The sequence below is a fragment of the Triplophysa rosa genome, linkage group LG21 (assembly GCF_024868665.1).
Source record: "Triplophysa rosa linkage group LG21, Trosa_1v2, whole genome shotgun sequence".
Classification (NCBI taxonomy): Eukaryota; Metazoa; Chordata; class Actinopteri; order Cypriniformes; family Nemacheilidae; genus Triplophysa; species Triplophysa rosa.
In genome coordinates this window covers 9,492,407-9,519,672 of record NC_079910.1, presented here as the reverse complement: position 1 = coordinate 9,519,672, position 27,266 = coordinate 9,492,407, and the positions used below count along the sequence as shown (strand labels likewise).

At 39.9% G+C, this 27,266-nt stretch overlaps 1 protein-coding gene across 1 annotated transcript; it reads right to left on the bottom strand.

The window, feature by feature from the left end:
- Positions 1 to 1,376: 1,376 nt before the first annotated feature.
- On the bottom strand, positions 1,377 to 22,289 carry epha2b (eph receptor A2 b). The gene is made up of 17 exons (XM_057319162.1): positions 22,104 to 22,289; positions 21,441 to 21,508; positions 19,733 to 20,381; positions 11,563 to 11,718; positions 11,027 to 11,362; positions 10,285 to 10,409; positions 9,988 to 10,174; positions 9,699 to 9,798; positions 9,194 to 9,249; positions 8,982 to 9,107; positions 8,010 to 8,195; positions 7,580 to 7,641; positions 7,209 to 7,418; positions 6,904 to 7,053; positions 6,613 to 6,806; positions 5,831 to 5,986; positions 1,377 to 3,400 (listed from the first exon to the last, which is right to left on the bottom strand). Exons 1-17 carry the CDS (start codon positions 22,183 to 22,185, stop codon positions 3,292 to 3,294), a joined length of 2,952 nt encoding a protein of 983 aa, XP_057175145.1. The 5' UTR covers positions 22,186 to 22,289; the 3' UTR covers positions 1,377 to 3,291.
- Between the last annotated feature and the right edge of the window lie 4,977 nt (positions 22,290 to 27,266).

Genomic DNA, 27,266 nt, shown 5'->3' with positions numbered 1-27,266 from the left:
TAAATCCCTATCATTTCTATTTAAACCCAAATAATACAAATGTTAACTCATAATTTAAAACCGACTATGTTTCACACATACATACACATGTTGAAATATTATATGTATAGATATAAAAAAAATTATATTGTACAAACGGTATATTCTATCCCCTAACCTTCAACCTACCCCTAAAGCTAACAGAAAACTGCATTTTCACATTTTCAAATAAACATCATTTAGTTTGATTTATAAGATGTTTTCTCATGAGAAACTTAACCATCTAAATGAGGTAATTCCATAAACACTATTATTTTTTTATACATAGCTATAAATACTATAACCTAACCCTTAAAAAATACAATCTTGAAAAAAACTATATTTTACTGTTTTCATGATTTGTATTTATTTACTATGTGTTTTCACAAATGTGTTTTGTTCAGATTTTGCTCACTTTTGGGTACAAATTTGTTCCCAGAATATAGTTAGGTGGGTACACGCACACAAACGCACGCACGCATGCACACATATATACACACTTAGGGAAATGTGCTTCCAATTATCCACATTTTGGTCCATTTCTGATGTAAACAGTTCTGTTCCCTGCTCACATGTTTATGTAAATGTGTCATTTACATACATGACTTCCTTTCACTGCAGCCTGACTCCAACTTTTTCTCCCTTTGTACTTTCTTTAACCCATGTCCACCACAGACAAACATACACACATTGAACCACATGAGACATATGTAAATATACAAGACGAAATAAAAAAGTCTTAGTGCAGCACTGGTTTTAGGTCTTTCCACACAACACTATTTCAGACCACTAATGCAGGTACAGCTAAACAAAGTATTGCAAAGCTACATTGACCAAGAGGGACACGGGCATGGTCATCAGAACCAATCCTGGATATTTTCTCTCCTGCTTTACCTGCTTGACGTCGATGATGACATTCATGCCAGCTTTCCCTGTCCGACTATTTTCGTATACAAATATTTACATTCCAACCCTGACATTTCCACCTTATCAAAAGGATACATTAGTGGTATTGTTACCTGCATCACTCAGCGGCAGCTGATAAATTTAATACTCTGGGCGCCAGGCAAAAGCCGCTCTTAATTTGGGTTCAGTAGAGCTGTGGATGTGTATATGAGGGGTAGAATGAGAAAAGTAAATCAGCCAGCAAGGGTCATAAGGTTCATTGGTTCTTGTCATAGTTTACAGATGAACTGCAACCCATTGAATAGAAACTCATTTGACCAATTAAATACTGCAGTCTTGCAAAGTTCCTGGCTTCCTGAAGTGACACGGTCTACATTACTACAAAACAGCATAATGCAATGCAACGAAGTACTCATTAAAACCGCTTTTGTGTTTATTTTCCTCTTATGCCTTTTTATTGTTGTGGGTATAGTGAATGAATAAAAAAATGGGGTAATAAAAGGCGAAATTGAATATAAAGGCTACAAAGATTTTATTGTGACTGAAAGACAAACTTCAATTACAAAATAAATCCCAGTTCAGTGTTGTTAAGACAATAAATAGAAGTAAAAAATAAATAAAACTTAAATAAAGTACAAAACAATTGGCCCAATCAAACGTGTTTTCGTGAAAATTGTGTCCATGAGTGGGGTCTGCATGTTCCTACAGAGCTTTTTAATATTTCACGTTTGGGAAAAGAGCAGCGTAGAGCAGAAATCAATAGTCAAAAGCAAGACATTACAAAGAAAAAATCCCTTTTCAGGTGTGTTATCAATCATACCACACTTAGAAAAGATATGAAACATAAGTTTTGCAAACAAACACTAAATATGTCATTCCAAAACACGGAAGAGCCCATGGAACTGCAATATCATCCGATACCATAAGTGTCTTTACCAAAAAGTTAAAGGACATTAGATAGTTAATTCTATCCTTTGTAAATACAAATAACCCTAACCTTCCTGTTTAACAAGAAACCATTAACAAAACCTTTCATATTCGTATCTATATTCCCATTTTAGACCACAATGAGGTTCTGTAATTCAGAGGAAATAATCGCAGGCTATAACATTTCATCCCCGCATATCTTGTATCAGTTAATCATAAACTGAATCTGCCAAAGATATTCCACACAATTCACAGCTCCAGGCAACTGTGCTTTAATCTGCTGATACAGAATGAATAACAGACCTTGTTATATCAACCACATATCCCGGTAAACAAAACTGTTTGTAGATTTCTTCTGATCATTCCCTTATTTTGCTCGGATTGTCGCTCGGCGCAAATATCTCGAATTCAAAGCCGTGCGTTTGTTTGCAGCGCACTGCCAAACAGATTTTCCTATTTGATTCAGTCCGACGTGACAGCTTTGCATGCCAAAATGAGTCTTCTTTTTTCTTCGATTCTTTAACCATTTCCATGTTGTCATTTTGCGTGCTCCGTGTTCCCTTCAATCCCGAATACCATCATAACAGCAACCTTCCATAATGATAAGGGATGAGACAACCCGCATTTAAGTCTCGTCCACGCAGCTGCTGAGATTTCTGATTTAAGTGCTTTTAATTTCATGGTGCTGCGTCTGCTTCTCTCCTCTCGACTGGCTGCTCCACTTCATTCAAACCAGAGACTTGAAACTTGATGGTTCAAAGCACATAGCACTGAGATTGTAATTGTAAAGAAAATGTCATCAGCGCGCCCGACATCAAATCACGGCCAGCTCAAGCTACGATAGAAACCAGAACGCAATCACCTTGATCTCCACTGAACATCACTAAGTCTTACGTTAAACCCATAACCACCAGCTTTGATTCCACATTTCTGGTAGAGGAAGGCTGGTTCTTTCTCTTAATGCAGACAGTCATGTTGTCGCAGCATCCAAGCTAATGTTAAAGAGCTCAGTCATATACACGGCCCATTCTGACAACATTGGAGGAGAAATGCTGGCTTTGACTTTAAGATCAGAGTGTGACAACTGCATTGGTTGCTCTCTGGCAAAATAAAGCATGCATATGAAACTAAACGAAAAACTAAAGCAACTACTATACATGTTTCTAAAAAATAAACATATGCATATGCAAAAATATATCTATATACATGGTTTGATTCAAACATCAATAGCTTTTTGATTGTTTTACACGTTCGCCCTCCCCCCCTCCATTTTTGATAAGCACATCAAATCTGCTACAAGTCTCCACAGCGACGAAGAGTCCATCTTGGCTGGGGGGTTATGGGCAGATCGAGGGCTGTCCCTGCAGTCCGATCCCAAGGCATCTTAGAGTTTATTCAGTACACGGGGGGTTGGTCCCTTTGGCGAGTTTTAAAAACAGTTCACACAGCAAACACACTCAGGGTGCTGGTTTGATCCTTAAGCCCCAAGATGCTGTAGGCAATCCTCTTTAGGTGCCCCGGTAAACGGACTCCAATGTTCCGAATATCCCTGAAAAACAGAAAGAAAAAATGTGTTAGGACGGTTGAATGCTTGAAAATAAACAATGCAATCTTTCATAAGGTAATTTTGAGGGAGGCAGTCCACGCCAGCAATTCTGCATGTTATCCACGTTCTAATTATATTTTTAATTCGCGCCTTGATAATTTAACAAGGGTTCCCTGCACCCACCGCGAACGAGAGCCGGCGGCCACGGCCAGTGGAGGACTTGTAAATAGTTCTGGTTTTAAAGAGTGCTACCAGATGACACCATATGGAACACTCGCCCATAAAAAAATGACAAACACATCAAAGGCATTTCTGGTCTTCCGCACAAAGTTCACCAAGCTTCCAGGCTAAAAACACCCATGGGAGCTGATCCAGAGGTCTAAGGGCTTGAAGCTACAGTTTCCCTTCGCCTCTAAGTCGCACCCGATTCATCTATTCCAACCCCTTCATCAGTCAAGCTTCCTCCTCCGCGAGGCCTAACATTGTTGTCTCTACATCCATTAGTCTCAAAACTTCAGACGGCACGCCCTGGGAGCACCCACTCCGGCTGATGCAACTCCGTACGCAAGGACACCGTTTATTTTTTTACTGTCCTGTGTTATTTTAATACGTTTTTTGTACAACCGTTTGAGGAGAGCGTCCCAATATTACTTGGGTTTTTTTGCACTTATCTAGTAGCAAAGTTTCGTACCTGGTGTTATATATTATCTTTGTAAACCCCGCCCCTAAATGGCATGTACAGTTGCATTTACATCAGCTGACTGTGTCTTCTGGTCTACCATCTCATTTGGCTTTCATCTCCTATGTTCTGTCTTTTAAGTTCGATGCTATTGATGTGAGGGGGTGTAGCCGCATAGCCTCACGGCCCCAGAAGGCTGAAACAGTGGTTCCTGGCTTTAGTTGAACACAGGCTTCGGGAAAAAGAGCCGAAACAGTGGGAGGAAGGGAGTGATGGCAGACCGGGAGAAGAGGAACAGCACGCCTCTATCCACCACATCCAGGCCACTGAAATCTAAGTCTATTCTGTCTCTCTCAGTCTTTTTCTTTTAGGTTTGCTTTAAAAAATAGCTTTTAAAAGTATTTAAGGTTTTAGTATATTAAAATGTTGTTACAGTCAAGTCAAAAGTTGAATTATAGTATTGAGAAGGTTAAATCATTATTACTATTTATGTGGTTTCCATGTTGGTCAGACACAGTAAATTATAAATGGTCCGTGGCTCTGCAAGATTATCCTTGCAACCAAAGCGCATATTTAAGCCACGTTTAATTACGGGATCTTTAAAAGAAAAACATGGAAAATATTTGTGTTCGTCAAGAATTATTAAAAGTTGAAGATACCATCTCATTGAAATTCAATCTTGTCCTGGCCAATCAGTGTCAGCGTGGGTCGTTTCTTACTGTGTGCCACAGGAGAGAGAGAGAGAGAGAGAGAGAGAGAGTTCTCTTAACAAACCAAATTCTTTCCTAAATTTACAAGTCTCAGTTACAGATGATGTTCATCTGGGGCCATTTGTATAAAGAACAATTTAACAAAAAAACAATGTTTGCATTTTGGACGAGGGAGGAGTTTCCTTAAAAAAGGTTTTTCTTATAGCTATAGATTTAAATGCATTAAAATGTATTGTTCTTTTAAACGCAAACTATGTTTTTGGTTTTTATGTGTTAAAGGTAGTTTTTTGGAGGATCTATTGACAGAAATGCAATATAATAATAACTATGTCTTCAGCGGTGTATTAAGACCTTACATAATAAAGTGTTATATTTTTATGACCTCAGAATGAACCATTTCTATCTACATACACCGCGGGTCCCCTTACATGATATTCGCCATGTTGTTAGCCCTAAACTGACAAACTGCCCGCTAGAGCACGTTTCGTAAAGAAATTAGTCAATTTTCCTGTGTCAGCCACCATAGTGCTTCGAAAGGGAGGGGTGGAGTGAGCCTATGGTTGCAGTTCGTAACCTCACCACTAGATGCTGCTAAATTTCATACACTGGACCTTTAATTTGCAAGATAAATGAAATATTTTGAAGACTGTTAAATACTACAATTGAGTAGTTGAGACAGGTTTTATTAAACTCTAATTTAAAAATATAATTAAGTCCGTATGCCAGAATCTACTTATCGTTTAAGTAGATCACATATTTAGCTTTCTTTAAAAGAGCAAGTGAATGCATTGAAACATAATTGGTATGACTTATTTCATTTCTTCTTTTCTACTGGATAATCATTTCCAGTAAAGTGCAGTCAAACCCAACATTCCATAGATCTAAAAACCAGAATGTGACACATCGAGGAACGAACAAAACAAGTTGGACATTCTTCTGATCTTTCTTTGGACTGTCCGTGTGACCTCATCTAATTGTTCACAGCGCTTTTCTTTTACACAGCGTTCTGAAGAGCCGGACTGAGAGGAGATCTGCATTACTCACTCGCTCTTCATCTGTAGCACCTGCTCCATGCTGACGATTCCTGCTATGCTGAAGTTTTCGCTGTACTGGCTCATCTTGATGGACTCCAGCCACTCGGCCACAGACCTGAAGGGAGAGCCGTCTGAGCCACTGGTGCTGGGAAGCCGGATGGAAACTCTGACAGGGACAGAACACAAATATATTCAGCAAACCACACAGTGAGACTTTATTTTGGCTATTCCTTGTTGTAATTGTTGGGTGGGAGAGAGACGGCTCGGGAGGAAAACCTGTCTGTTCAGTTTTTTGAATCTGATAAAGATATGAAACTGTCTCTTCTCTCACACACATACAGTGTGATAACATAAAAAAAATGCCAAACCATTCCAGGCATCTGACTCGTACATGGTGCGTGTCTTAACCGAGAACTGATTTGTTTAAAGTACATGTGCACTTATTCACAATTGTGTAATAGATGGTACATGCCTCAACTTCTCTCTGCCTCTTATATGCGGTAAAGCTCTATTTAAGCCTATTTTAAACCTTTTTTAAACCTTTTTTCACCCCCCCAATACAAAATAAAAACACGTCAAACACAAATTCTGTCACTATTCACACTTCATATTAAACCTGTATGGCTCTTTTATAGAAAATCCTAAATATGGTAACATGTTTGGTATATACTGTCCGGCCACTTTTCCATTTAATGAAATACAGTAAGGTTTATTCACCTTTCCACTTCATTGTGTTACAATAATCATTCTTTAAACATATTTTTCCCTAAATGTTATATGCTGAGCTCTCACCGTGGGTCAAAGTCTGCAATGGCCTTCAGGGAATCTGGGCTCTTAAGGAGTTTATCCAACAAACTGACAATGTCACCAAAGCGGGGCCGTTTGGAGCGATCTTGCAGCCAACACTGCAACATCAGTTGATAAACAGCAGAGGGGCAATCCATTGGAGCGGGGAGCCGGAAAGCCTCATTAATGGCCTTCATTACCTATCAGAGAAATTAAAAGAAATCTGATTTTGCTCAAATGAAGATCTCTCGAGACAAAGTTATTGTTTAGAGTCAGTGCTGTGTGGCCTGCCTGTACCTCATGGTTACTCATGTCCCAGTAAGGTCTCTCCCCAAAGGCCATGACCTCCCACATGACAATGCCAAAACTCCACACATCACTGGCTGACGTGAATTTCCTGTAAGCGATGGCCTCCGGAGCAGTCCAGCGAATAGGAATTTTACCTCCCTGTTGGGAAAACCATACAAACAAGTGTCAGGCAACCCTTTGTAATTTCAGAAAATAACCAGGTTGTAATATTGTAAAAATAAAGACATCTGGGTTAAGAGCAGCTTTAGAGAACAGTCCGACCGCAAATCTATTGAACTTCTACGTGAACTTACACTGGTGGTATAGGTTCCCTCGGGGTCATCCTCCAAAACACGTGACAAACCGAAGTCAGACACTTTGGACTCCAGGTTACTGTTGACCAAGATGTTGCGGGCAGCCAAATCCCTGTGTACATAGCTCATGTCTGAGAGGTATTTCATTCCGGCCGCAATGCCACGGAGCATACCAACCAACTGGAAGGAGGACATCTCGCCATCATGGTCCTGTGAAGAAATGCAGAGTTTAATTTTTAGTTGGTCTTGGGGCGGGAAATGGACACAGGCACATTGTAACTAAATTATTTGAAATAAATCACTTTAAAATGTAATATGTCATAATAATGTCCTAATTTTATGGTCTCAGAAAATGAATTTGACTAGCGTACCCTCAGGTATTTGTCAAGAGCGCCATTTTCCATATACTCGGTCACAATCATGGCATGTTTGACTGCAAAAGAGAAACAGACACACCACATGGTTTTATTACATAAAAAGCCAATAAAACTTTGAATTAGAATCAAAGAATACATTTTTTTTTACATTTTAATTCTAATGTTTCAATTGACAATGTTTTATAATTATACAATTTATATACATAATATCTAATAATTTTGTTTAATTATTCATATTCATTTAAAATAAAACAAAAATGAAATAATCCAAGATAAAATAAAATAAGCTAAAATAAAAAATCGACACCACATCTGGTGTTGAGTAGGCAAAGTATCAGCCATACAATAAAATAATAAAAAATAAACTATATTTATTATAAACTGCAAATTTATTATAAAATGACATTTAGACTACCACACTTACATTTGGTGACCACCCCCTCCAGTCGAATAATATTTTGATGTGAGAACTGTCCCATAATACTGGCTTCACCGAGAAAGTCCTGCCTCTGCTTCTCGGTGTAGCCCGGCTTTAGCGTCTTTATCGCTACTGCAGTCTCCTTCCGACCTGGAGCTTTCATAATTCCCCGAAACACCTCACCAAACTCACCTACAGCACACAAACCACCCAAGTGAGATGCGCACAGGCATCAGATAACAATATGCAACAAAAATCTTGACTCATGATGACATATAGGGGTTATTTAGAAACACTCCATTGTGATAGTCAGCACCAGAGAGGGTGACGAACAAGTGGCATGTGGATGACCCACGTGCACCTTGAGCTAAGGCCATGAAGAGGACCGTGAACGGTCAGTGAGGAGGGGGTCATTGAGGGCATGAGAATTTGTGTATAACAAGCAGACAGAAAGTGGACAAGATTCATGTCCTGTGGGTGGCTTGAGAGACTGATCTTCTCATTTAAAAACTAGGGAGGGTTGACATTTGAGGTACAGCCTGTAAACACTCGGGGCTTAGAACCAATTTAGCTGTTGTTTGTTTTATTTTAAAGTCATGATTAATTAACTTGGCTTTTTTCAAACGGCAGTGCTTCGTGTGGGCTATGAAAAAAGCTCCAGAGCGGCTTACGAAAACAACACTAATTCAATTTGAGTGACAGTGAAAAAAAAGACGCTCTCGGGAGGGAAAGAATTGCTACATTGAAAATATTCCAGCTCGAACATGTAGAGCTTGAATCGAACAATATCTGATTCGTGCCTTGTTGGAGCTGTCACTCCAATGATCTGTAAAAAGGCTGTCACTTGCAATGAACTGTAACATAACTTCAAATAAATAATGAGTGAAGTGCACAAGAGGGAAAGAAAAGCTCCCTTCCCCCAAAAAGCATGCAAAACGGCCCCACAGCGGGTTGTCAAACTGCCACAAATGTACGAACCGGCGCCGATGACTTTCTGCTTGGTGATGTGATTGGGATGAATCTCGCTGGCAAATTTGAGCACCGCTGTGTTTGGGTCTTCGTACGTGTGAGGATCAACGTAGGTCTTCAACGGCTTCAGTTGGTCTGGATCGAAGAGAATTTAGTGAGAATTTAAGAGGACTAAGGTTATAAAAGAAGAAAGCGACCAAATGAAATTCTATACCACTAACCTGGGCTGGAGAAATAGGTGTCCTCTGGCCCCTGCCTGGTGTGAGAGTTCCTTCGGCTGTAGAAAAAAACAACTCAATGAGAGCTCTATTTTGCAGCAAACCGTTTCTTTTCAGACCGGAGCTGAAAAGTGGCTAGTGGCGGATTGGCTCTATTCATTCGAGAAGTGCTTAGATAAAAAAGCAGGATGTGTTTGCCAAGTACCGACGGAGGTCTAGGTTATCACAGGGAGGACTTGGGTCACCTTTATGGGCTACAGTCTCCAAAGCAAAAGAACGGACTGCTCTTATCTTACACAATACGCCTCTCTGATTCATCTCTTCAAAACATGCCTCACTTATTGAGCAGTCAGCGAACCGGTCGCATTCAATACAGATTTCTCATTAGAACCGTTGAGTGAAAGAGTGCAAGACCAGTGAAAAGAGAACACTGAATGCACATTAAAGAAGGAAGAAAAGAAAAAGAAACAAAGCTTGGGTGTGTGCGTAATAAGCGCTCGTTCCTAACCGTTTTCGGAGAAGCAGGATCACCACCACGATGAAAAGCATGACACCTCCCCCAACCGCTGCACCAAGGATCACTGCCGTGTTTCCCGTTTTTTGAAGGGCTGAAAAAACAACAACAAAGCATTCAGGCAAATAAATCACTCCATAATGCAATAACAAATTCTACAGCATAAAAAGCACTTGGATACAATTCATTGTTGCGTCTCCACAGAAAACACATTCGGCCATACGTTATAACTCTTTTCACAACCTATATAAATGTCAATGGTATGCATTTCTGCTTTGTTTACTTTGTGGGAGTGTTGAAAACTCCTGCTCCATGCTGTAGCTGCCCGGGTTTCCCTCTGGACTGAGAGCTTGGACTTTAACCAAGTAGACGGTGGAAGGAGATAAATTACTGATCTGGACAGAGTTCTTTTCCAACACCAGCACGGTGTAGGTAGTGACCTTTCCTCTGGCTTTCTCCTCATCGTTCTCCTGCGGTGATGATAATGAAAAGACCATAATGAAACGGAGAATAACAACGGGCCGATCATAGATCACAACTTGGAGTCATGCATATGAGATTAAGAGGACACGTTCCCGACCTTCTTGCGATACATCAGTTCGTAGCGTGTGGCGACGGGCTTGGCGCGGTGAGAGACGGACCACTGCAGGGAAAGACTGGTGGGGCCGCTCTCCACCAGGTGCATCGCGGTCACTTTTGGAGGATCTGGAATCAAAACAAAATTTTTACATTTCATGCTTGTATTGTTGTATATATAATAAAATGAGCGTATTCAAAAACATATATTTAATCTATATACGTGACATTTTGAAAGTGATGAAATTGGATCCGTTTGTTCAGACAGTGGAGTTAACATCCAGTGAATATAGAGAACAAGAGCGGGATGAAAATTTTGCCTCCATTGACGTCTATCGTGACGTCTTGCCACGCTTTTAAGCATTTAACAACATAAGCCGTTTATCTGTTACACATTCATGCAAATGCCATGTCCAAATGCGCCGACTCATTCACTGCAAAGACAATGTCACATAGTTCTCTATGGGGAAATATTATTAGGGCACAGCTTCAGATAACATCGCATTTTGTATGATGTTACATAGGCGTTGCAAAAAAGTCAAAAGTGAAATTTGAACAGACTATTTAAAGTGACATGCATTCCAAAACATTACATTATAACCAGATTTCAGACCGCATATGTAAACATAGAATAGTTAAATTTTTTAGTTAAAACTATGTCTTCTTGAATGTCTTTGTGTTCACCCTTGTTTTTGGGCGAAATGGATTTAAGTGTGTTGTGTGTGTTGATCAATAAAAGCACAAACCTGTATAATGCAATGCGGTGTTAATGCTGCTGATGGCTCTTTTACTGCTGAACTGAGACACTCCGCTACGCGCCTCCACGGTGAACGTGTAGTTCAGATGCGGCTCCAGTTCACTCACAATCACTTTGGTCTCCTTCAGGTCAGTGCCGCTCGGGTCGAAACGAACTTTTTCGCCACAAGACTGGCACACTTTTCCTTCGCAGCATTCGCAAGCCACAGCGTACGTGATGTCGCTGCGACTGCCAGTGTCTGCGGGAGGTTTCCATGATAACCGAAGCTTGCCTATTGGCATCTGAGCTGTCGTGGCCACTAGACTTTGAGGAGACGAGGGTAAACCTGAGCAGACAAAGAACAGAGGACAAGCCTTTTATTTACCCGTTCACTCGTGTTCAAAGGAACTCATAGTTTGCTTAATCCCTAAAGAAAAGGCTGACATGGGTAAAGATCCGTAAAGGTAAATAGAAAATGACAGGTGGCTAAACTGGGTCGTGACAGGAACAAAGGTAGAATGATGGTTTGACTGGGTCTATTCTTACCGGAGCAAGCCGCTGTCTCAGGGTCCGCAGGTGCCCGGTAAAAGCCCTCTTTGCAGGAACAGCTGATGGCGCCGGGCCCCGAAAGTTGGGTGTTTTCTGGACAAGGTTTGCAGGCCTCGGTGGACACTGATGATTTGAAGAAGCCTGGCCCACATTCTGCAAAAAGAGTGTTTGGATAAGGATGAGAGGTAACGGTGCAATTAAACTGCTCTCGGCATACATGTCAAGTGATCATCTATCTATGAACACATTTAATGAAGCTCCATTGATGTGGTGTTTTTTCTCAGCTTTTTTTTTAAGCTCTGTGCAAGAGTGTGCAAAGTTGACAGAGCACGACTAAGCATACTCCTACTCCTCCAGTATGAACCATCCCCCCCGTTCTCTACAAACAGGACCAGTCATCCCACATTCCAGACCAGAACCTTCGCTCTCAAAAGTCAACTAGAGAAAACAGAACAAAACAAATAAAACCAACACGCAGAATGAATACTGCATCCAACAAAGAGAATAAATAGTTTTACGAAAGAGAAATGTTTTCAACGAAGTCTGGTTAGTTAGTTGCCACACACATTTTTGACCAATGCATAAATCATATCCCATGATTTTTTTATGTTTATAACGGCAAGGATTTTTACAAATAATTTTGTAGAGATTATAGTAACAAAGAACGTCATCTAGCCATCCAAATATTTTAAAGCTGAGCATAACTAAGAAATACTCATATCTGCATAGTTTAATCATGAAAATCATTATTTTAAAATTTCTTCATACTTTTAGGTTTTTCATTACTGAATCTCTTTATATTTGACATGATAACAAACAAATATAACACATAATTCTAGAACAAAAATGAAAAGCAACGAGAATGCTTTGTAAACATACATAAATTAGCCAATTGGACGTTTAAATGTATAAGCAGGAAGAATTTTCTGAATCTGCCTACAAACATTCCAATGTGTCCAGCTCATGTCCTTCCGCTGTCAGAGTCATTCACAATCCCTCACCACCCCATATACACACACACAAACGCACACACACCGTTTCCTGTCCGCAGTGTACTGTTCCATTTATTTACATTCGCAATAAAAAGCTGATATCTGGTTCTCGGTTTCATGTGTGGCTTTTATCAGACAAAGGACAAGCTGAGACATGGCAGGGCAGATTATTAGTTGCATTACACAATCATACACGCCATGTGTCTGATGCAGGTGAGATATCAAAATTTGTGTGCTGAAATACTGCCAGCGGTACGTTCAGTGTAATGCCGCAGAGATTAAATATGATTAAATGATCCAGAGTAATATATTAGTTTAAGGACACTTTAAAAGTATGACTGGATGGAAAAACACACACCCTATGGTGAGGAAAAATGTTAAACATGTTTAATTAAAACGTTTGTATTAAATAGACAACTCAAAACAGTTATTTTAAGAACTCAAGCACTTTAAGAACAGTTCCTTAAAAAACAGTTTACCTCATATGCACACAGGTGCCCTGGGAAAGTAACAACAGATGTAGTTTATTTATGATGTAGAAGACATTTATTGTCTTCATTTTTTAAAGTGTTAGCTTGAAAAGTGTGTCTGTGCCATCTTTCTTTCGAACAAACGGTTTAATTACCCGACGCGATGACATTCATGCATTTTAAAGTGTAACCGAAACTTCCAAATAGTTTTCCGGGGCCACCGTATTCCTGTAACACAATAGCCAGAAACCAAATCACTGTTTCCATTTTCTAATGGTTTGTTATCTGAAGATTTGCCAAACAGTTATAATTACAGACTGGTGTGCTTCTCTCTTCCTGAATGCTTTGTATCAATTGAGGCCTTGTTTTGGGTTAAGCCACTTGCTCGGTCTCACAGGAAGGGGGTTAACGGGGGTATACATTACCTCTAATATTTGAGAGCACGCATTCTCTTATTTCAAAAGAAAACTCTCAGCATGAAAAGAATTTAGTGTGGCAGGGAAGATCGAGCCAATGTGTTATTTATTCCTTCTTTCAAGTCGACTCTTCATCGAGTTTCTGTGCCAGCTGTTGTGGAGACTTTACTGCAACTCATTAACACGGCCCGCTGCGGAGGTGGGGACGGTGTGGGAGACACAGGGACTGAGAGAGAGAGAGGGATAACAAGTCCTACAGGGATTTGAAAGGAAAGGGGGAGAATAAGAAAAAGAATTGTCCTATTCACGAAGAAGGGGCCAAACAGCTGCTGCTGTGAAGCCAGTTTCATATGCCTGCCGCCCCCCCATACATGCACACATTGGTAATCTCGAAATTCTTAAGTCCCCTCGCCTGCCTCATAGCTACGTGTGAGCGTCTGACACAACAATCACCAGCCCATTCAATCTGGACAACAGGCACGGAAAGCCACTCGGCACAGCTCGAGAGAAAACACTTGTTTCGAATAGCGTAGATGCCACATAACGCGTTAATACGATGGTTGGCTTCTTAACGGCTGCGGACAAAAACTTGACAGCATTTTTGGAGTGCTGCGTTAATCCTAGTTAACAAAAGAAGTATTCTACAAAAATCTATTTACGTTTTTTGTGCACACCGAATCAGCACATCTAGCTATAGTCTATTATACTGATTAACTTGGCATTTTTAGTGAACTTTTCACTTTCAGGAATGCGGTTCAGCGCGAGGGGCTTTGTCTTAGTGTTTTGGACAACAGGAAGCAGGAAGGACGAGGCTGACGCGTTGCTTCCTTCCTAAGGCAGCCAATCAAAGCATTCTGGGATGGAGAAGGCGAATGTTGGAAAGGACAGCAGATCCGACCCATTCGCAAAAATCATCCAGGAAGGGTCACAGAGAGAAAGGACATATGGCTTTTGAGGAACGTTGATTACATTTATGTAATCCAAACGTCCCGCAGTGATGAGACCCTGTCTGTTTCGGACGATTCTCAAGAGCCCCGTCTCGTTATTTGGCACCATGGGCTTAAGCCCTAAGAGGCTCTGAGTGACTGTTTGTTTATTGTGAGAGTAGCTGGATCCTGCTCGCCGCTGACCTGCCGGAGTCTGTGAGTTGTGTGGGTTGAGTGGAACAGTCGGAGTGAAGACTGATGAGAACGTGACATTAATGGACGGATGTATGGATGGATGGATCGCCCGAGAAGGGGAAGAGGGGTTGAATGAATGAGTGTTTACATGGCGGCGGGACAGCACGAAGCCCTCCAGGACAGGGGGTGTTTCAAATAAGAAAAAGGAAAGAAAAACAAAAGGCCCAGTCATTTAAACCTAGGCGCAGAGGGGCTTACATGTAGCCTTAGGCAGAGTTGAGTTAAAGTGTACTGCCCCACCAGGTGCTGAGGGCCAAGTAAAACAAACACCACAGCGGAGTAAGTGCGGACAGCGGCCAGGGGCCCATTTCACAGGGGAAAAGGTTAAATTCAGAAGGGGAGCCATTAAAAAAATAAAACATGTGCACGTACGAAAACAGAGATTAAGATAACATGGAGGAATCGTAAAGGCTGCTTTTCTGGAGTCTGTCATGAGGTACAGCCACATATGCTGCCGACTCGTCCAAAAGGCCTCAAATCTTTGTTTTTGATGCAATAATGGTATTAGGAAAAGCCTAACCACCACATAATAACTTTTCACACAAAAAAGGTTTTACCACATCTGAATGGTTCAGCAGGACAATAACAGAACTGTGAACATGTGTGTGTGTATGTTTGGGGGGGATGTAGTGGTAATATGAGGCCACTGGGGAGGGAATGGTCTCAAGGTGTGGTGAGAGCATTAGTGCAAAGGATTATCAGCCCAATGGAACAGTTGTAAGAGAATTACATCTACGCTTTACAATTCCACTTACTCTTTCATCTAGTCGTTAACAGACACAATAAATACTCTAATCCCTCTCTTTTCACTCATTCTCAAGAGAAGAGGGGATGAGGAAGAGAAGATGATGGGCACAAAAGGAGACAAAGAGTGAGACCCATCCAGAAGATTTGTTAATTTAGAAAAGGGGTTAACTAAGAAACCTCAGGCAACGCTCTGAGATTCTCAATGACTGCAGGGGCACAACGCTGATTTTCCTAAAACATTGGCTCATTGCCCAACTATTAAGATGATAACACAGATAGGAAGAATCCTAAAAAAGTGAGGCAATAAACAAAATTCCTCAATAAATAGGATATGAACAAATGAATGGAGTCTATGGCCAGAGATCACAATAGAATCCCTGAGCTGACGGTTGGAGGGTCACAGAGGATTAGCAGGCCTCCGGTTTCCGCTATAGTTTGCCCTGTTTCGGGGGACGAGGGGCTGACACGGGGGCAGGAAACCGCTGATCTCACAATGACCGCACAATACGCTCAACAACACTGAGCACATGCACACAGTTCTGAAATGAAACACATGAATCATGTGAGGGCTTCAATCTATAGATGGTTTCAGCGGCAACAACATAGACATTATGTGGCCCAAACTTAACTTCCGGTAGACCTCCGTAAAGTAGAGTAGTTTTAATTTAATTTAACACAATTAATATACAATAAAATAAATTGCTCATTTTTACCAAACACAGACCAGAAGTTAACTTTGGGCCAGGGGCGTGCATCTGATGAAAACGTTTAAATACATGGTGCTTTAAATGAAAGCTATTTAAAATATACACACAAAAAGAAAATAAATGGCTCAATGGTCACTAGAGAACTTATATGTAACATTTTCTCACATTACTAAGGTGGAAAAATTCCCAAAAGTTCCCTCCTTCTAGGCTAGCGAGTCATACTAAAAGACTTTGCACACTGTGTGTAACAGTGATTTGCAGCAAGTGTAGTTTATTTCACATTAATTTCTACAAAAACCATTATATTGAAATGGAAAGAACAATCATAATATCCTCACTTTCTCATGTTATGTTCAAACCTGACAGTAAGTTGACACTGGATTAAAGAAGGCAAACAACCCATTTCCATTCAAGTACGCATCATTATCTAAACCTGTCTAGGCAGATGACACTGCAATAAAATGAGCCACCAATGAATTGCTAAAGTAAATGAAAATGATCCCAAAGGTGAAGATCAAGTTTTCTGTGAGCCAATAAATGCAAAGAGGGGAGTGAAGCATGTTTGCATATTTGAGAGGAATAAAGCACATTTGCAGACTGTACGTCAACACGCATCGTTTATGCTGTCAGAACATAGCTGGCCATGCCGTACTATTTTTACTTTAAATAAGCCGTTTACTGGCAGAACGGTTCAGTTTTTTATTCTATATGCATCTCAGCTTTACTTCCAATGCCCTGGGCACAACGTGTTCTGTGGCCCTGCGAGCTCAGCAGATATCTCACTATGCACACTGCATTTAGACTCCACAGTGACTCGAGTTCTATATTCTGCTTTTAAGCGAGAGAATCGATCTGCATGTCACTCAATGGCATGCAGTCTTTGGAGTTTCTCAAGCTTTTTAAACATACACAACACATTTTGGATGTATCGGAATTTTGAGCAAAAGTTCATTTGAAATGTTGTTGCGTGTAAACAGGGGATGGTCTAAAAGCATCTATTTATCTCTGGAAGACAGAGGGATAAGCAAAGCTGTTTATTTACGAGACACCATTGGAAATTTCCCAAAGGAGTATAAACATTTTTTGCAGGGCCGTGTGAAACGGAATGCTTCAATGCATGTCACTTCCAAGACCTGAAGTCAAGGCCAAAAATAACATTGTCATCAGAATAGCCAATAATAATAAATATAGTCCATGCTGCCCTGTTTGTTCAATTCGGATAAAACTCAGGGATCAGTCAGTCAACATATAAAAGTGGAACAATACAATATGATATAAGACAATATAATACAATTTCATAAATGATACATACTGTATTATAAAATTATGTTCTATATTATTTTATAAATCTTGCTATATTACATATCATATTTGTTACCATTTTACCCTATTATTATATAAATTACATGACGAAAGAAAGCGAGAAAGAAGAGCAACAGCAGGATAAGAAGATACATCCAGTAACCAGTACGTACAGCTCTTGAGACACACACCCAAGTCAATTGCTACCCAGCCATTCACTCACCACACATAATACACAAACAGCTTTAACTTGGTCTCCCATAACTCACGTTCCGGTGGGGGGGAATCACAAGGCTTCCATAACATTGAAACTTATTACAATAAAAGATTCAAGATCATCAGACTTCATCAGCATCTCAATTTTCCTACAGACCAACAATACAGAGGCCAATTGCCTATGTAATGATTCAGTAACAATAGACATTTATCCACCTCTGGAAACTTTGGAAGGGCTTACTGTTGGTGGCAGGGTGTGGGCATGGATTCCTTGAGCAAACTAAGATAAATCAGGCAGCACGTCTTTGTGTGGTCAGCTAAGGTATGCACTCTTTTATTCCACGGAGCGTTTTGACTGAGTATGGGTGTGTTTTATTAGTGGAAAACCGTGTCAGTGTCAACACTGATTAAACTTGAATACAACGATGTGCGCTTCTGTCTGCACGTGTGGATCCCTGATGTCTGACGCTTTTGGGTTTGTATTTTTAAGTAATCCCACTCTAGACAGTTTGCCATCCTCTCCGAGAGCGAAGGCTGGACCCCACCCACCCCATTTCTCTTCTCCAGTGCCCTGATCCGAGTATTCGACAATGATTGCCTTTAATCAACAGTACATCCATCAACCCGAGTCGCCTCCGGCCTGAAGCTCTCCCCAGGGAATTCCTGCAGCCTGCAGTAGTTGAGGAGGCTCCTTAATAAACCTAGCAGGAATGCATCAGATGAGTGAAAGAGGTGGGGGCATGTCTCTAGCCGAACACAACACAACATTGTTCTGCTACCTTTACATTCCATTCTGCACCTTTCCAGTACAACCTCCTTCCTCTCCGGAGTCCAACACTTTATCTCTCTTCTAGGTTTTGAACACACACACACACCTGTTCCTACAATTCCAAGTCTACAAATCAAGGAATGTTTGCTGAGGAAACAATGCACATGCAAGACAGTCACCTAAAACTGCTAAAATGAAAAAAATCTAAGCATTCAGCCTTATTTTACCTGTCACCGCATGTGTTGGTTGGGGTATGTGTTGTTAAAATGTTTAAAATGGAAAGATTGTAAACACGTCCCGGCATGTCTGTGTGCTCATATGCATTTCAACAGCCACAAAACACTTAAAGACTGTCACATTGATATTTCTCTGTGGTGTGGCAAAGACAGGAGAAGAAGAAAAAAATCAGGTGATATGACACACGATAGGCCCAACCGAGAGAAACTGTTACAACCTCGAGTTTTAAAACAGTCCTCGAAAACGTTCTGCCTAAAGCACAATTGTTCGCAACAGCCGCTGACTTCTGAACTTGTGTTTAAAGAACGCTGGGGGTTGTGGGAGTCAAACCCAAAGCGGTGAAAAGCAAACAGGTTTTGAAAGAAGGAACAACAGGAACAAAATGGCTGATGAGTGAGATGTTTTAAAAAGAATAAAGTGTGGTTGTGTGGATTCCAAAACCGCCAAAACAACCCCAAAAACAAATGTGGGTTATATTTACAAGAAAATATTAAACTCTTGTGTGGCATTATCGTATGCTCATACATCCAAAACCCTGTTATAACCAAAAAAATGATGTGGCAACATCTTGTCCATCTTTATCACTCAATACAAACTATCACTTCTTTGAAAATAATATAGTATTTTACATAATGATATAGCAAATGGTATGATAATCACAATCCATGTGAAAATCTATTCAATATTCAAACGCTTGACCAAAACCAGTCCTTAAAGGGACAGTTCACCAAAAAAGGGAAATTCTGTCATCATTTACTCACCCTCAGATTGTTCCAAACCTGTATAAATTTGTTTGTTTTGCTAAACACAAAGGAAGATTTTTGGAAGACTGTCAGTAACCAAACAGATCACTTCCCCCATTTACTGCCATAGTAGGGAAAAAAACGCTATGGGAGTCAATGGGGATGAGATCTGTTTGGTTACTGACATTCTTCCAAATATCTTCCTTTACGTTCAGCAGAACAAATACATTTATACAGGTTTGGAACAATCTGAGGGTGAGCATATGATGACAGAATTTTTATTTTTGGGTGAACTATCCCTTTAAATAAAATCATATGCCACAATAGACTACGTTGACAACAGAGACTGCTCTTACTTTCAAAATGAATCAGACTCTCATTTCTTACCTTGGCATGCGTCCTTCATGGCCTCGAACCCAGGTCTGCACTGGCACTGGCTCACGGGTACCACCCACTCCCCATCGGCGGTGCAGTAAATGCGAGGTTGGTCCTCACTTACAGCATTTTCTACACAACTTCCAGCCACTTCCCGCAGGGCCTGGTTCTCTCCCCCTGCCACTGTCTCAGGAAACGCTGCCAAGCTCTTCACTGTTGCTGGACATGTTTTATAGTAAACCCTGACAGAGTAGATGGCCACACAGGCCCCAATGTCCTGGAAGGCCAGGTAAAAGCCTTTACGAGAAAGATTATCCACTATTTTTGTCTCAATGTTCATCTTCATCTCCCCAAGGCTGGATATTTCATCTGGAGCGATGGTGGCCACTTTCCGGAACTGGCCTTTGCGGAAAGCAGTGCCAATGTCAGCGTCAGCTTCCGAGGCATACAAATTAAAGGTCTCCTTGCAGGTGAGGGAGTCTGCATTGAAAGAGTTGCAGTCACGGACGACGAATCGCACCTCCACGAAGACCCGTGAGGCCGTGGGGTTGCGCTGGATGAACGTAGTACGAAGCCAGTTGTCTTGTTCTCGCTCCTCCACATTGCATATATAGTAGTTATATAAAAGAGAACCGTTCACAGCCCTCTGGCCGATCTCCCACTGCAAAGCGAATAAAAAAAATGCATGTTAGCAATAGAGTCAAAACCAAGATTGTAGAAAAGAAATTTCAAAGATGCCACTGAATGCTGAGGACAGAAATAACGCAAAATGTCCTGACCATGGAATTTTAAGTAGTAGTGAGGATGATGGTCAATTACCCACGAACCTTTGGCAGGAAACAAAGCAACAGTCTTTCTGCTGCTCTATTGATGTAATATACCATAACACATACAATTTCAGATATGTACGCATTTTGTTTTTTCTTTGATTTCCGGTTGACATTCTGCCATTAATTATAGGAGTGTTGCGTTGGTTGCGCACTGTGTGGCAATGCAATAAAACTGTTGCAGCTACAAATGCTTCCATTTAAAATGAATTTTGTGGTTTAAAGTATTTCATATAAGTTTTGAAGTCTTTAAACAGCAGCTCATTAAGAATGCAGTTAACTTTCTATAAAACAGACATGCTGACACCTTGTTCGCATTCAGAAACCCTCAGCTTTTTCCACTAGACCCTAAAACAACTGTACAGATTTTATTACTTTATAATCTTTGCTGATAATAACTTTTCCCCTTTGAGTTTTAGCTACAGTCTTCAGTGTCAGAATGGTTATTGATTAGACCAAGATGTAACAAGTCAGTACTTGCCATCTCTGAACATATGCACCTGTAAAAAGAAGAAGGGTTTTAAAACCAATCCTGCTTCAAAATTCTAGTTAACTTTAGGATAAAATTCCAGTTCTCTGCCGCTCACGTCACAAAAAGCACCATATGGGCCAACCTTTAAATGTTAATTACACCCTTTAGTTTTACAATGCCTAACACTGGGCTTTAAAATCACACGAGACTACAAGTCTTCAGCAGGCAACCAAGTATATGCCCAACTTTTCCACATTCTTTGAGTAAGGTGAAGGCACTAAATCACACCTACACACTAATGACAACTTCGTGTTTTTACAAAGAAATCGAGTGAAACGAAAAAGAAATTATACTTGTAAATGTATAAATCAGTTTGTCACACAGAAATTCAGCCAAGGCTTACAGTCAGAGGGAAACTTACCCCATGATCAACAGGTGATGTCAACCAACCCAACTCTGCTCCAGATGCCATCATATCCAACAGCACCTCTGTGAAAATAACGCAAAAATATTAAAATGTGTCAAAAAAATTAAATATTTTTGACAGGATAGAGGGTTGATTTAGAAGCCACAGTAAAGTAGCCTAAATGTGCAAGCACGCATGTTTCTTCAAGCACACAAAACATGAAAACAATTTTTAGAAAAAAAATGTTAACAATACATAAACATAAATATTCCATATTCAAAAGTTTGGTCCGCTTAGTTTTGGTCCGTCTTTAACGCGCATTTTACTTGTATTTATAATAACATCAGACTTCTTGATGTGAGATGTTTCAACATGTTATCAAACATAAAAAGGTAATTCATTTACTAACATGTTAAATAAGTTCATTTCAAACAGGCAATCTTTATCCGTATTTAAATTCTAACTGGATCGCACAGACTCAAAACCAGTCTTTACAGACGTATGAAGTTAAACGTGACAAGCGCACGGGTTTGTTACGTCTTGCCGATCACAGGCAAATCATTTGCACAACGCAAAGACATTTTGGAAGACATGCCATTTGCACGGTTTAAACCATGTGAGCCAACCTGACTGAGATGTTTCAGAAAAGTCAGAAGAGAAAACTTCACGTAGGCCTACCTTCTTTTTTCTGAAGAGAAATAAATACACTGTTCATAAATACGTGGACAAATAAAATACGCTTAATCCGTCGGTAATCCATTTTCTCTGTGGAGTGGAGTGGAGTGGACAGAGTTGTTGGCTTGCTCCACGCTGAAACCAGTCTCTACTCCAGTTGCGCTCTCGGCAAACTCATTGAAACGCGGATCGTCATGAACCCCGCCCGCTGGAATGTGATCGACGTCCTTATAGGAAGGAGGAGTGGTGTTGGACATTGACATGTATGAGTTCCATCTTGGGACCCCGCCCCTGACCTCTTAACATGTAACCCGTAAAAAGAACAGTAGACCCACATTTGTATTTTTAACAACTTTTAAACTGAAAGTGTTTTTATTGTAGGTACCGAGGCTACACACAGGTAAGAATCAATCTAAAGCTAAATCTATTATCTATCCTGATATCAAAACTATGTATGCTTAAACAGGAAGTTAATAGGCAGTATTGTGAGATTGGATACAGGATTTGTCACAATACTGACAATAAGTGTCCCCTAGCAACTTCTTTGGAAGTTTAGAGTCAAGTTCCTGGTGTTTTGAGAGCTGCTTAGCAAAGATATGAAAGGAATTACTTGACAAAGAGTATTTAACAAGACAACCTCCATTCAGTTCATTTAGTTATTTTATTTAAAAAATACATTTCTTTTTCATTTAATCCGTGAACTCGAAGTGAAAGTGAAATGTGTTTAGAATGTTTTTCTAATTATTTAATTTCATATCATTATTATTTTATTTTAAATATTTTCAAAATTTCCCAGGGAATAGACTATATTTCTGCAGTCATTTAGTGCTCTTGTTAAAATGCCTTCTCTCCGCACCTCTGCACCGTACCCAAAAAGTCCTTCACACCAGGGGCTGATCCCAGTGTTTCAGAGATTCTTTTGGTTAACAATACCATCTCCTTAACTTCCACGCCCCACTGTTCTCACCTCACACCCATTTTTCACACACGTACATGAATTTGATATGAGAGAAAATGCAGTGCTTTCTTTGACATTTTTATGATATACTCTACAACATGCAGATGACATAATTATATAACATATTTGTTTTTTTAGTAGCCCTGCATTTACATAAAAGTCTTCATGGGAGTGTAATAAAAAGGTCGGTTTTAGGATTACAGTGTTTTTATGTAAATGTAATGTACGTATATATAATTTATTTTGTATAACAGCAATTTGAGATTAAACGTGAAGTAGTTGTACACATCGTAAATCTTGAAACTTCACAGTTGTGAATAGATGGAGATTGGTGGCTGTGTGGGGGGGAGGTTGTGAAGGGAGTGCTGTTGGAGGACAGGTGGTAGTCCACTCCGCAGCAGAGTAGCAAACAGCAGGTCCATTGTTACCAGCCCATCAACATACAGCAGCAAGTGTGGCCCAAAGACACGTGTGAGCTTATGTGTATCTCATTGAATCACCTCTGTGGTAACGCTGAGACTTCCTGCTCTTAAAGCCTGTCAATATAACAGGAAGCAAATGCTTTCTGCCAAGGGTCTCATAATATTAAGTGTATAGGGCGATCCTTTATGTAAATTCTAACTGGATGGACTGTTATCTTTTTATGATGGCCAGTTTGTTATGGTAACGATGGAAGCAGTATTTATTTTGCGTTTATTGTGTCAGATCACATGATAAGAGTCATTAGCAGGTAAATTCAAGCACCGGGTTAAAAGTTCAAGAGGATTATTTGAATTGCAACCAAGGCGCTTGGTAAAATATTTACTTGAAATGTGGTCAGAGTTCATCATACTGTAAGAGACAATGTTTCAATTCTGAAACAGGCTCGGAGCAGAAGACCACACACATTTCAGGACGTTGGGCCACATGAAGGGACTAAACAGCCGTTTCAATTGGGAACCATCACCAAAGGCAGTTTATGTGGCAACTTTACCAATGACATCATAAAACAGCAAATTTGAATACGAATAACAGTAAGGGTACTTAACATCGAATGTAGTGATTTGTAAGAGAAAGTCCTCAGGAGTATCTATGAGCACACACACATACAACGCTTCCCTTCAGGTTGTTGTGGGTGAAAAGCAGTTTCAGCATCTTGGTTAAGATGCAATGTAGAATGGGAATGATGGGAATTGGGAAGATGCCACTGTGGCCCCAAGCCTCAAATCACTGCAAGATTGTGTGGTCGCTGGAAAGAGACATAAAGAAAAATTCCATTCCGTTGGTCGATTTTCCGACACTTCAGCATCTCAGAAATAAAGTGCATATCTAACTGTTGATTGGGAAGAAGGGGGTGGAGATGGGATCTTCAGCACTCTTTCCTTTGTATCACGGCTTTTTCATGAAGCATTTGGTATTTTTCATCGAGATCACAAAGATTTTGCTATCTATACAATCTAGTTATCTATTCAATCTAACCAATTTTCCTTAGGAGGTCACAAAAGTGAACATTTTAATATTTACTTTTCATTTTTGTGTGTCTAAGATAACTGTTTTTTGACAAGTTTGCAGGTCTAAATTTAAAGTGGTAATCAGGACTGGCTAGAGTTGGACATGGATGATCCACATGATGCCACAGTATTTAGACCCTTTTTTACATAAAATAATGTAATCTCATTGTAATTCTCTTTGGGTGCAGTACATTTGTAAAGTTTGTGAATTTTGAATGCAAATGTTATTGCGATTTTTGATGAAAATTAAAAAGGATCTATGCAACAAAAATGTATTATATATTATACGAAAGGGCTATTCTGTTCTATTCTATTCTATTCATAACATTAAATTAAAATTAAATTAGAAATAAAATAAAATAATTAAAAAATCAATTCAATTCAATTACAGAACAGAAATAAAATATTTCAATAACAATAATAATAGGCCTAATGTAAATATTTTGTTGTATATTTTTATTCATTTATTGTTTGGCAAAACATTTTAGGGATCATATTTGAGTGGGTATAGTACCTGATAATCTGATGCAAAACTCCTGCAGATTACATCTATTTGAATTCCTGTTTTTGGTACAACACATTGGCTCTCATTATGAGCAGCAACTAATAGCCGGGCCGATTGCGCTTCACAAAGCGATGCACATATTCACTTGAATGAATAAATGCTGTCTGGGCACTGAGGGCCTTTATAACAACATTCCAATGCTCTGACTTGGAACACACCAATATACCTTCTGTTCAATTAGATATGCTCAAGGCTCAGTTAACACAAGAGCAGAAAAATGCACGTTCTAGATACTCAATGGAGGCGAATGACCTTGTCACAATTCATCCACCGAACAAGGAATCTATATGAGGAAATTGTTTTTAGCTTGTGTTAAAGAGATTGAATCCCAGTCAATCTCCTATTAAACTGGCATAAATCACATCAGGGCTTTACTTGCACTGTATTAATGAGAGACTTGTTGAATGGCCACCTGTTGATTCAGGGCTCATGAGCCACCCAGCATTGAGAACGTTCAGTCATGCATATATCAGACAAGGCTGGCAGGCGGAAGGGATGGAGCGGGTATGTGTGTGGTAACCTATGACAGTATGATTGAAGCCTATGTGGCACTGTTTGTTTGAACGTAACTTCAGTTTGCAGTCTGTAAAGTGGTGGAACTCACTGTGAAGTTTTACTGTGTTGTATTGAGTGAGCAGACACCAATAAGCCACCTGTTCCAGCAGTCGAGCCCCAGGAGGTTAACATTGGTTTATTGAGGCAGGCATTAGGAACGTCAGGCATGTCACCCCCCCCCCCAACCAGCTGACTGGCCCTTCCTTCCTCCCTCACCCTGCCAAGGAGAGCCGAGAGAAAGTGGATGGCAGCTGTGTAAATTATTGGAGGAGGGAGGAAACTCATAATGTAGTGGTACCACATAAGGGAAAGGAGGAAAAGGAGAGGAGGATCAAAGCATAGATCAGTCAAAAACAAGATAAAAAGCATTACAAAAGATGGAAATGTGTTATCCGTTTGATTAAAAACAGCAGACGGCGAGTTTACAGAAGAAAAGCACAGAGGTGAGGTGCTGTACCGTCTATGTAGGTCACGGAAATGTCATTATCAATGGTTTGATAACAATCTGAACTAATGAACGATCAGTTGGGTGTAGCCCAGCACAGTGTACTGCAAGATTCCAAAAAAAAGTAATTTAGTCATTCTTTCTGACACACACACACACACACATATACATGCTGTACAATATATTGCTGCCTGATTTTTATTCATTATTCAAATTCATCCATTTCGAAACAACAAGTAAAATTTTAGTTTTGTAATAAAACAAATTTATATGTTTTCATAATTATATATTTGTCCGCAAAAGTTCTTTCAACAAATTTCAGCATGTCAGCCTTCGCATTAAAAGGTTAAGGTTAAAGTCAAGAGAAACTTTCACTTCAACTATAGTGTAAATATTGTTATATTTATATTATACTGTATATTGATATGTTTTGTTTTATGGGATGGTTTCATTAAAACATCTACTGACCCATGAAGTCAGATCACATGATGGACTCTGCAGATCAATTTGACAGCTGAACAGTCTGTCCATTATTTCGACAGGTAAGTAGTGGTTTGGAATTAGAGGTTGCAAATCCTTTGCTCATTTGCTGACAGATGTCACGTCTTACGCAGTGCTGTGAATCTGTGGCCCATTATCTTCTCATGGGGGACTTTATGTGAGGTGCGAGAACATGTCTGTCTTTGTTGGCCTGGTCCCAAACACGACCCTCAGAATGATTCACCAGATGACAGCAGGCTTTCATTTTAAACGCATTGGCACATGGTGACCATTTAAAGATTTACCTCACCCCCCTCAATTATACGCAAGTATCCACAAAAATCCACACGTGAACACAAAACATTGTATTCTTCAATACATCGTATTTTATTTGTACTATACTTATATTTTTAAAACAAGCATAAACAAAATGCAGAAACAAAATGTTAAGGGATAGTTCACCCCAAAACTAAAATTCTTTAATAATTCTTTACTCACCCTCATGTTATTCCAAACCTGTATGACTTTGTTTCTTCTGCAAACCACAAAAGATATTTTGGGAAAGGCTGAGCCCCACAAAACTACAGAGACATTTCTCAAAATATCTTCTTTTGTGTTCCACAGCAGTTTTTTGATGACACATAGTAACCATAAACAAATATTTATTTTTGTG

Excerpts from the sequence above, each read along its gene's own strand:
- epha2b (XM_057319162.1), bottom strand. The coding sequence starts at position 22,185 with ATGGATTACCGACGGATTAAGCGTATTTTATTTGTCCACGTATTTATG. Across the intron at positions 11,719-19,732 it reads CATGAAGGACGCATGCCAAG|AATGTGGGCCAGGCTTCTTC; the intron begins GTAAGAAATGAG and ends CTCTTTTTGCAG. Across the intron at positions 3,401-5,830 it reads GTGCTACAGATGAAGAGCGA|GGATATTCGGAACATTGGAG; the intron begins GTGAGTAATGCA and ends TCTGTTTTTCAG.